The sequence below is a fragment of the Schistocerca piceifrons genome, unplaced genomic scaffold (genome assembly GCF_021461385.2).
Source record: "Schistocerca piceifrons isolate TAMUIC-IGC-003096 unplaced genomic scaffold, iqSchPice1.1 HiC_scaffold_1871, whole genome shotgun sequence".
NCBI classification, from domain to species: Eukaryota; Metazoa; Arthropoda; class Insecta; order Orthoptera; family Acrididae; genus Schistocerca; species Schistocerca piceifrons.
Window position 1 is genome coordinate 53,291 of NW_025727758.1, and position 11,681 is coordinate 64,971.

At 37.7% G+C, this 11,681-nt stretch overlaps 1 protein-coding gene across 1 annotated transcript; it reads left to right on the plus strand.

Moving 5' to 3' along the window:
• The first annotated feature begins 4,119 nt into the window (after positions 1-4,119).
• LOC124741130 (zinc finger protein 16-like) lies at positions 4,120-5,432 on the plus strand. The gene has a single exon (XM_047248659.1). The coding sequence runs from the start codon at positions 4,167-4,169 to the stop codon at positions 5,430-5,432; it is 1,266 nt and encodes a 421-aa protein (XP_047104615.1). The 5' UTR covers positions 4,120-4,166.
• Positions 5,433-11,681: the final 6,249 nt, after the last annotated feature.

The following is an 11,681-nucleotide window of genomic DNA, read 5'->3' on the forward strand; positions in this document are numbered from 1 at the left end:
GGCCATCCATCTTCATTAACCACATGTTAGCGTGTGGACGCTCCCTAGATATCCTTCCATTGTAGTTTTACATACTGTATGTCTCCCAGTTTCATTCAGGCAGGCATGTCACTTCACTTTGGCAAGATAAATGTTTCATATGGTAAGTGGGTGCCACACCACTGAAACATGTCAAATAACTTAGCTATTACCAAAAAGTCACAAAATTAGGAAATCATGACATTGTGCTGTGGAGATGCTGATAGACTTTTTAATTGCACACTAAATATCATATATTCTCACAACACTATAGTAAGTTATTGTTCATCATAAGTTATTTTTCAGACGTTACACAGCAATTAAGAAGGGCTGGTAGAAATGAGGCAACACATTCTTGAGGAAAATTATGTATAACTAAAATGGTACGATGCAGTTAAGAGATATAATATTAAACTGAAGTTCATAAGGGTTAACAGCATGTGTTACTGCTCATGTAATCAATCTTGACATGATGCCATCAGTCCCAAATATCACAAGCTTTGTTGTGGGATTTCACTGTGTCATTTAAAGGACAGGAACTCCATGAGAAATATCAGAAAGCTGCATATGAATCAGGAACATAAGTGTTGCAACAATTCTACCACCTTGAACCATGACTGTCCAGCAAAACACTAGGATATTTGCTGTGTCATTCACTTTTGTTATGGGAAGGTTGTTCCAATGGGACATCTTGGTATATTCAGTGTTGGACTTTTCACTAGCAATGTCTTCAAGAACACATTTGATGGTGGCTTGAGGGTTGTGGCACCTGATGGGGGTGTTACTTGATGTTCTACTCTATCCCAAAAGAACAAGATAGAGAATGCTTGAAACCTAAACCACCACCATACTCCCTGGAGAAAAAAACATACACGATAATAACTGTCCAAATAATGAGACTTGGCACTTTCAGAGCATCTGGTACAAATACCCTATATCCCATGAATCACATGTGATGCAAAGATTGATGGTTTTGTGATGAAACCACAAAGTTCCACAGTGAAAACCTTCAAATTGTCATCTCCCTAATGCCTTGTAGTAATAACACAAAAGTGTATCATTGGTTTAATATCTATTATACTGCAATGGAACATTCATGTTTTGATAGCACATGTGGAGTAAATGAAACTTTTTATTTGTAGAAGATCACTGTATTTCACATGAGTCACTTTGTAAATGTTTCAATACTCCCATGCTGTCAGGGCACAGTATCTGACTAGTTGCCACTGGGAGTAAGGACAGCTGGATGGGCAACCTGTATTATTTGCTGTGTGTGAGGGATAAGTGAGGACTGAGATCAGACACTAGCTGTATGAATTCTTAGGGCAATTTCTCAATGATAACAATAGATTTTGTTTTGATTTGCCAAGATCCTCTTAGCAAGAAGCATTGTTAATATTGTCCTAAAATTTTGCCACCCACTTCATAATATTAATGTCAGTAATATGCAGGTGTAATGCCAGCATCTCCTGGTAGGTTGTGAGATGAGCTATGTCTTCTGAATACAAGTGCTAGAAATTACTTCAGCACAGTTATTTGTTTTCTCACAACTAATCTCTAATCCTGCTTAATTATAATTGTAACCTACACACATACACATGTCAAAAGGTCACTGAGGTGGGTACCACATGGAGCAAACAGTGGATTGTTTTACCATCTGGTGATATTCAAAATTGCTTACATTTTGCCAGACTATGATTAGTGCAAGATAGATTCACCATACTGTTCGTGCACTTGCCTTGTTGTGGAAGTAAGTGTCGACCCACAGTATTCACCTATTGCAAAGCTTGGTGATAGTTCCAATGTTGTTCATCTAAAGTGAATATTTAGCCCAGAACAGCTGTCTACATAGTTTTTTGTCAGCTGGCTCAACAAAAATACGAGTAATGACGAGGAGGATTTATTATTGTTGTGATAGCCCTTAAAACTGCTGTATCAGTCAGGAACAAATCTAAAAACCAGATGGGAGAAAAGGAGATAGCTCAGACTGGGTGGATGTAATGCTGCAAGAAACCTAGATATGACTTTTTATTTTCAAGTAGTGCTACATAACAGCTGAGGTAGTAGGAAAATTTCAGCTTTATGTGAGAAAGCAATCTAGCCTGTTCTACTGAACCCAGGGGAAAATGATACAATTCACGATAATTACTGTAAGGTGGCCCTCACCAACTGTAAGCCAAATGACAAGAAAAATTCGATCAGCATGTGGCATACCTGGTCTGTAGAATCCAAGAAACTACGCACTCACATCCAGTGTACATTTGAAGGATATTGCTCCACCCTGAGAATGTGAATGGCTGGAAGACACTGCCTTTCCCTAATCTGATAATATGTTGGAAATGTGTGTAATTGTAGCTATGTCCTTGTATATGTGTACATAGGAGTGTTCGGGGAAAGTCAGTGCCTGCCATCTATGCCATCTGTAAGCTTTGAAAGTGGGAGGTGTTTTCAGCCACTTTGATTATGGGCACACCAGGCACCTACTCTTATAATCTGGCAGATGTGGAAGCAACTGTATAAGAAATGTACCTACATAGGGCATTCCCAAAAGGCGTGTTCTTTTTAAATTCAACATACAGTACTATAGTCAGTGGGATACAATATTCTATGTTAACTTAGTGTCTGCCGATTTTAGACAGCCTTTTGTAGCCTTGAATTTAAACTCAAGTCCCAACCTTACCACAACTATATGAGCTGCAGTATATCCAAGAAAACAGAGATTAACAATCTGCAGCACAACTGAGATCATGATTATTTTGTTCAGAGCTTTTAAGGCTAACCTCTATGAGCGAACTCAAGACAGAAAAATTTCTTAATATGTTTCTTTGCACAGCCATCTACTGCAGCAAAATATCAGTTTTTGATGAAAGCAAACTGTAATGTTTCACTGTAATTGGTTACTTGAAACCACATATCCATCAAAAAGGAAAACAGTCAAAAGCAGCAATCAGGATAGAATAATAGCATGCAAGTATGTGCATGCTCCTACACACCCACAGCCATATCCACACTCAAATGACCTCATTGGGAAGCTCAAAGATGTCCAGTTCCATGGTGATGGAATGGGGTAGCTGCAGGTGGAATGATTGGACCCAGATATCACATGGGTAGAACATGCACCTACTGCCATCACTTGCTCGCAGAAGACTATGGTAGGATGGACTGTACATGATTTGGGCTGATATCACCATTGATAGGGGTGTGTGATTCAGTTGAGGATGTTTTGGGACTCCATGGGACCAGGAGTTGTGAAGATACTTTCGAATGGGAGGCTGTAACTGCATTGGCATCCTGCCTGACAGACAATATGTCAATTAGAAAGGGCTACACATAAGCTGTGCTGCTATCAACAAACTCTAAAGTTGGAATAATTTGTGTGTGTCATTCACACTTGTTCATCAGTCTGGAAATTTATTTATGTGTTCCTGTACAGGTGTTGACCACCTGGTTGAAGGCCATACTACCTAGCCAATAATAAATGTGATGTTTGTGGTAGTTGGGGATTCATTTGGAATCAAATAAAATGCCATGCTTCATTGCTTTGTGAAATAAATTTATCATGAGTGCTTTTAAGAATTTACACTCTAAGCTCAAAGTGTTCTCCAAAACAAAGAAAAATCCACTTGGAGAGAGTGATTTATTTTAATTTTAAAATCATTGATTTCTCTTTTCTTTTCCTTTATCTTTGGGTGGAAACTGGAGGATATTATATCTAATAAAGGTAATAATTTGGTCTAAAAGATTGTTGAACAGTATTTTAAAAATATTACAAGACCTTTCAATAACAGTACCTACTAAAAAATTAGGAAACCCAGTCAGCACTGAATGAGACTGGTCATTATTGAATTTCCTGTTATCATTTGCCTTATAAAAATTCTATCGCTCTGGCAGAATGTCATGATAATTTTAAATCACTTACATGTACTGAATAAGTTATCTGTGACACCCATACATTTTTATCTTTCGGTTTATAGTCCCTGATTTTGTGGATGGTGAAATACTGTTTTTTGTATCGTGTAAATCTACATTTCACACCTCTTTTCTCCTTCCTCAGTTTCATTCAAAGTGCTGGTGACAGCTGTAACGTTTCGTATCAAGAAGCATTACATCAAGGACTAGTCAATGACGATCTGGAGATAGATACAGAGATGACAACAGATTTCAGTATGTCTCATAACTATACCAAGTTACAGACTTCACAAGAAGACAGCTTATGTGGCACGAGATTAAGTTGTAGCATCAGGGAAAAGGAATTCCATAAGTTTAACTGTAGTTTCTGCCTACAGAGCTTCCCTTCAAAATACAGACTCATAATGCATATCTTCATCCACATTGATGGTGTGCAGGCACCTGCATATGTGTGTAAGTCATGTGGTGAGGTATTGCCCACTGATGACAGCTTGAAAGAACATTTGAGAATGAGTGAGGGTGACCAAGCATTATCAGCTGCCAACAGTGAGAAACTTGAATGCAATGATGACCATGAAAACATCTCCATAGAAAGTGTACAAGAAGAAATCGTGGAACAGACTGAGAAGCAATCTTCATCCAAGGAAACCAGGAAAACTTTAAGGAAATCCTTTAGTGACATATGCAATACACGTACTGTGGCACAAGTTGCAGAGAAATTCAGATGTGATGACTATGGAATTTTGTGTACAAGTGATCATGTTAATGTCCACACTGTGCTAAGTGCAAAGAGACATCACAAATGTGATGTTTGTGGTAAATTGTTTACTCGTTCGCGCAATCTCAAGGTACACGAATTAATACACACGGGAAAGAGACCCCACGAATGCGGTGTCTGTGGAAAATCGTTTACTCAGTCGTGCCATCTCAAGATCCATAAATTAATACACACAGGAAAGAGACCCCACGAGTGCGATGTTTGTGGAAAATCTTTTACCCAGTCGGGCCATCTCAAAACCCACAATTTAATACACACAGGAAAGAGATCCTACAAATGTACTGTTTGTGGCAAATCGTTTATTCGTCCGGGCAATCTCAAGGCACATGAATTAATACACACGGGAAAGAGACTCCATGAATGCCGTGTTTGTGGAAAATCGTTTAATCAGTCGAACAATCTCAAGACACATGAATTAATACATACAGGAAAGAGACCCCACGAATGCGGTGTTTGTGGAAAATCGTTTACTCAGTTGGGCAATCTCAAGACACATGAATTAATACACACAGGAAAGAGACCCCACGAGTGCGATGTTTGTGGAAAATCTTTTACTGAGTCGGGCAATCTCAAGACCCACAAATTAATACACACGGGAAAGAGACCCCACGAATGCCGTGTTTGTGGAAAATCGTTTACTCAGTTGGGCAATCTCAAGACACATGAATTAATACATACAGGAAAGAGACCGCATGAATGCGGTGTTCGTGGAAAATCGTTTACTTAGTCGAGCCATCTCAAGAGGCATTTGTTGACACACGTTAGAAAAAGACCCTACAAATATAGTGTTTGTGGTAAATCGTTTCCTAGATGAGGCAGTCTCAAGCAACACGAATTAATACACACTGAACAGGGACCACACAAAGTTAATGTTGGTGGCAAATCGTTTTCAGAACTGGGTCATCTAAAAACACAGAAATTAATACACGCAGGAATGAGCCCCTACAAATATGATACTTGCGGCAAATATTTTTGTTACTCTGGTATCTCAAGAAAATCATTAGCACACACCGGTAAATGACCACAGAAATGTAGTATTTATGGCAAATTGTATAAAAACTCGAGTAACCTCAAGAAACAGCTATCACTACACACAGAAAAAAAGGCTACACAGATGTGATATTTGCTGGGAATCTTTTACTTTGGCCTATCATATTTAGAAGCATGCAATAATACACATTACGTAGAGACCACTCGAAGTATTGTTGAGGTCTGTAGACTTAAACATGTTCAAAGGACACCACAAGTGTGTTACGAATATTGTTCGCATGTGCTACAGAAAGGTATCAAAAATATGACAAATCCGTTTTCGCAGCTTCATGTTCAGAGAAGTTGCATACTAAATACAATATATGAAGCACACAATTGCAATTTTTTGCTGTAAATGCTCCATGCTATAACGATCTGTCTACCAGAAATTGGTGCATTGAGACATATCTGTTACTTGTTTGAGTAGAAGTCCTATGCAGTAATCATGACTCCATATTCTTCAAGAGAATTTACCAGTATGTTGCTAATTATTTGAAAGAAACTGCCATTTCAATATTCATAAAGCTGTAGGCAGTACCCAGGCGACAGCATAAATGTGTTTATTACACGTCCATCACTCAGGCTATTTTCCTCAACGATGGAGAAAGATACAAAAATATCATGATTATGCAAACATGTTACTGAGGTATGCCTCCTTAATAGTAATGCTATTTGTGTGATCAAAATTTGCACACATGTGAACTATCTGTGCTACTTCTACATTAGGAAATAACTGATGGTGGCAAGTATGCAGAGATCAGGCAAAAATAGTAATCATCTGCCTAGTAGCACTTTCAGACTGCAATACAATAGTGCTTCTGTATGGTATGGACTCATTAGTTCTCTGTTAGTTTTCCACTAGTAAATTGGACTATATGTCTACACACACCTCACACAGTTCCCATTTACTGCAGGCTATCAGTTTGTTGCTGTGTAGTTGGTGTGCAATAGCATCCCAAATTCGTTTCATAATGATCTAATGAGGTGGGAAAGACAACAGTGTGAGCTATCATGATGCTCAAACCATTGCAGTGTGATTCTGACCTTGTGATTGTGACCAGGGAATACATCAACCATTAAGTGACAGAGGTTGCAATTATGTTCGTGTTCTCCACATCTGTCATGGTGCTTCCAATTATGACCAGCTGTTTTTTGGCGTCTCATATGAATATCCATCATAGCATGACATTGCCGTCATCTTTCTGCACCTGTTGTGTTGTGCATGTGTTGAACGACTGTTCATCTGGATGATGGCACATCGGGGCACAACCATTGACCTGGTCCACAAGAAATGTCACTTATCCCAACACGTGACACGTCTTTATTGGTATGCAGTCCAATCTCAATTATCCCATTTGTATTACTATGGTAACTGACAATGTTGTTAGATCAACATGGGAATACAAAGCTGTTATATAACTTGGGGCCTCATGTTCAACAGTGTCTGCTGAATAGCTTGAAACAGTTGTGCCTGCTCAAGCATTTTCTCCTGTCTCCACAGATTGCCATCAGTCCCACTATACAGAGCAGCTAGGTTTGATCTCCTTGTTCTAGGTAATGCATGGAAATCCTACAACCTTTTGTCAAATTGTGGATATACCATCTTTCAACGATGTTCCATAGAGGCTAATGATAGAAGCATCTGAGCAGCCAACCAGATTCACTGTTTTTTAGATGCACTTACCCAAGCACCAGGCAAAACAATCTGCTCTTTGGCAAAGTTATTTATGCCAGTTTTTTACACATACTGTAACTAGAATGATCACCCATTCATTGTTGGTTATATAGTTTCGTTACTACTTGACATAACCAAAATGCCACTGGGTAGCACACACTCCTCCTAGGGAAGTGGGTATAATGATTTGGATCAACAGTGTATCTTGACACAACAGGATCTTTTGGTAAATTGTGTAGTAATTCAAATTTTCATGTTTTGTTAAATTTTATGCCAATACACTATTGTCAGTTTAAGCGCCATATTTATTGTGAAAAATATTTGTATTAAAAATCCCTGTACATAATTCTGATGAAATGAAGATTAATTTTATGCATCAAATCTTTTAATTATTTGCCTGTTTTTAAATATCATGTAACTACTGTACAAACATCAGTGGCAAAACTGTCATCATGTAGTGTCAGATTATAATTCCAATTGTTTGTATAAACACGAGGACAGTTGAAAGAGCTCAGTGTGATTACTAGAATATGAATTTAATCCAAATGCATAATTTTTATTGTAATAAGTTAATTTATTAAATGTGCTTTCTTCGTAATTGCTTTGTTTTAATCTGATTTTTTTGGTTGTCTTTTATCTGCTTTAAACATGATTTCATAGTGTGTATTTTCTATAATTTCTCTGAGTAAATGTGAGGTTTTCAGAAATCTTTACTAATGCTTTGTCGTATATTTCATAATGTTTGTTTTTGGTCAGTGTTTTCGATTTATCGCCAATTTCTTATTGGTCTAAGGTAGTTCGTTTATTAAGTTTTGTCATACTTTTAATAAGTTGAGACTATTTTTATTAGGTGATAGGCGTTTCTGAGGTTTCTGACACTTTCAGCTGTGTGGTTTTTTACTGTAATGAGAATGTATTTCTCATGATGGTTCTTGCAACGTAATAGTGTGCTGCCATCTAGGCTGCAATACTGCCGTGGCTTTTAAATATTTAGGGAATGCTGATCTATTTATAGTTTGTGGGCTCCCATCCTCATACACACTTCATTAGAAATTTTGGCTGTGACTTGGAAAGAAATTGCATGGATTTTAAATTGTGTCATTCTCCTTATAGTAATGTTGTTACACTATTGTGTCCAGCTACTTAGTTGCATATTTCTACTTCAGTTCCTGTTGGTACTGTGCTTTTTGTGGTTGGTCTATTTTAATCAAAACAGAAAAATATTTTGTTCTCTCAGGAATGCTTGCTGAGACAAACATCATTACTATTATTATTCAGGTAAGAACAGAGCCTTGAATTCACAAACTTACAGTACTATACTCACATGAAGCTTAAATTCTGGCTTGTAACTCTTCTGCTTTAATAGTCTCATCACTGAAAGTGCGCTTGTGATGATTCTAAAGATTCTGGACAGAAATTAAGTAACCCACAGTGATATATTAAAATAGGAGTTCAAGTGACAGAAGCAGTGGGAAATATTGACAATAGTACTTTGTCAAAATAAAGTGCCATTAATTGTTGTAATGTGGTATTTATATAAAAGACTGAAACAAATGTCATTATTTGTAACTGGTTATTATTGCCGTCATCATATGATGTTCCTGATCACTTTTAGATGTTTTCTGCTGAAATATATGTGGAAAATTCCATAAAGGCTGTAATGAATGTCTTCACATTATCACCACTGCACTTCAAGCTAATATGGGTGGCATTTTATAACCAAAAAGTTCTTAGGAACATCATTTAGACACGATAATTGTTGCCTTGCACTCCTGTCCAAAATGGATCGTTTTGAAACCTGTATTGTTAGACATCTGTCGAAAGACTAATGTTAGTGTTAACTTGAGTCCAAACTGAATCATAAATCAAGAAAGTATGATTTTAAATATTGTTGTAAACAGAATTGGAGTACTTTTTGTTTGAAATTCGTTGAGTGAATGGAGTTTGTTGGACGATGATACAGGTTTCATTTAAACCTAGAAATGCTGCTTTTCACTAAAATATAAAATTGTGAAATACTTTGCATATTCATGTTACTTATTTGGATTCTGTATTACGTATTCCTGCTATTAAAATTTTTTATGGTTTATGTTTAATGTGGCTACGTTTACTAAGGGTAAGTTAACTAGTGTGCCACGTTGGACTGCAGGTGTAACTCACTCATATATTTATACCCATAAATTTGTACAAGTTGGAGCTAGGCAGTTGCACATCGACATAGTTTCATACGTTTGGTTACAGTGCATGGCACATTAGATAGATCTATGTAATTCATACATTGTCTCATGAAGAACAGATTGAGATACACCAGTATCCCCCTGTGGATGTTCCATTAGCTAAGTCTATTTGATTATATTCAGGTTAGTTGATTTTCAACAAATATTGCCGTAACGGATGCTATGGGACATTTTTAAGCATTTGCATTACTACAAATAATTATGATCTCTCCAGAGTTAAGGCCTCATCTAATAATGTGGTACACAAAAGGAGCCTCCCTGAAGATTGCAATGTTTGATGATAAATACTGAGATATGAATTGCAAACCGGTGTACCCTGGGAAATGTCAGAATAACCTGGCAGCCGATCCTTTCACACCAGAAGTATTAGAGACATCAAATCAACAGTCGTTTTTGGGCCACTGATGACTATAATATCCATTAATATTGAAGGAATACCTTTCTGCAAGCAACAACTCTTGCAAGACATGTGCCACACTAAGTACTGTGATATCTTGTGTTGAAGAAATACATAGATACTCAGCAGAGATGTCCTTCTGTTCCTGGAATGAAACTGGTTGCTGAAACACATGATGTACAGTATGGAAGCGCCATCCTTATAAGACCTGACCTTGAAGTCTGTAGTATTCGTCGGTCAGATAACAATAATGAAATTATTACTGTTAAGTAACTGTACAGTCACATCAGCATATAAACCTCCAGCAACAGACTTTTCCTTCACCCAACCTGAAAATTTTATTACAGGGAAAGATTCTATTTGTGATACCTGGTTTCAACAGTCACAGCCTTGCTTGGGGGTACACTCAAGTGGATCAAAATGGTGAGGCTGTCCTAATGTGGGCTGCAACTTTCCATCTCTCACTCCTTCATGACAGCAAACTACCTCATTCCTTCTACAGTGGACGCTGTCTATAATCCGTATCTGCTTTTCGTTAGTGAAAGTATTTGTAATACCTGCACTAAATCCGCCTGTAAGCCCATACCGAATACACAACGTCGACCTATTGTGTGTCAAGTTCTCCCACAAGTAAGACCTCAAGAAATCCCTTTCAGACGAAGGTACAACTTCAAAACGGCTGATTGGCAGAAATTTTCAAAATTATTAGATGAGAAAATTTAACTATTGGTCGTGTGATAGATCAATATGAGAATTGTGTTAACATCGTTAATGCCTCCTCCCGAGCATCAATTCTAAGCGGATGCAGAATGAACTATATCAAGGGTATAACACATGAAACGACCATTCTTCTTAAAGAGTACTACAGGGAGTTGGAAGAAGATCCTTTCAGTGAAGCCACATCAAGCCTTGCACAGAATGTCCTCTCTTTAATATCTGAGGCTAAGAGAGAAGAATGGATACCATTAATGGCCGACTGTGACGTGAGTAAAAGTAGCCAAAAGGCCATATATTTTTGACACTTCTGTTCTTTTCACATGACAAATAAACAACCTAATAATAGTAACTTCAAGAAAAAACTATCATTTGGTTTTAATGTCCACTGAAAAAAAGATGATTCACATGTTAGTGGAGGAGATACGAGAAGATGGCTTTTGGTACAGTGATATTAGCAACGAAATGAACCCAGTATGGCATCCTTTTTGTGGTTAACTATTTGGAATGCCACAATCATAGCATTAACTCTCATCATTTTGCAGGTACGAAGATGCACAACCTACTTAATAGAAACACAACTTGATATTCCTGCTGACAAGAACAGGGACAGTAAGGATATGGTGGAAAATATTAGTACTTTGTGTATGAAAATTAGCAAACACTAAAAGGATGATGGATAGCAGCAGCTACAAGAGTTGTGCATGAACAAAAAGAAAAACGAGTGAAATCCTAGCATGAAGTAGTATCAGCATCATTTGTGGGAATATAGGAGCTGCTGCACTGCAGAACACCAGGTGGATTGTGGGCAAGATAGAGTTGATGGTTGCGTGGTTGTGTGAGGGCCAATTAAGAGTCATAAATGTAGTCAGAGAAGTCTGCAGTTGTTGCAGTGCTAGTTTCTATAGGGCCCTCCAGGAAAGA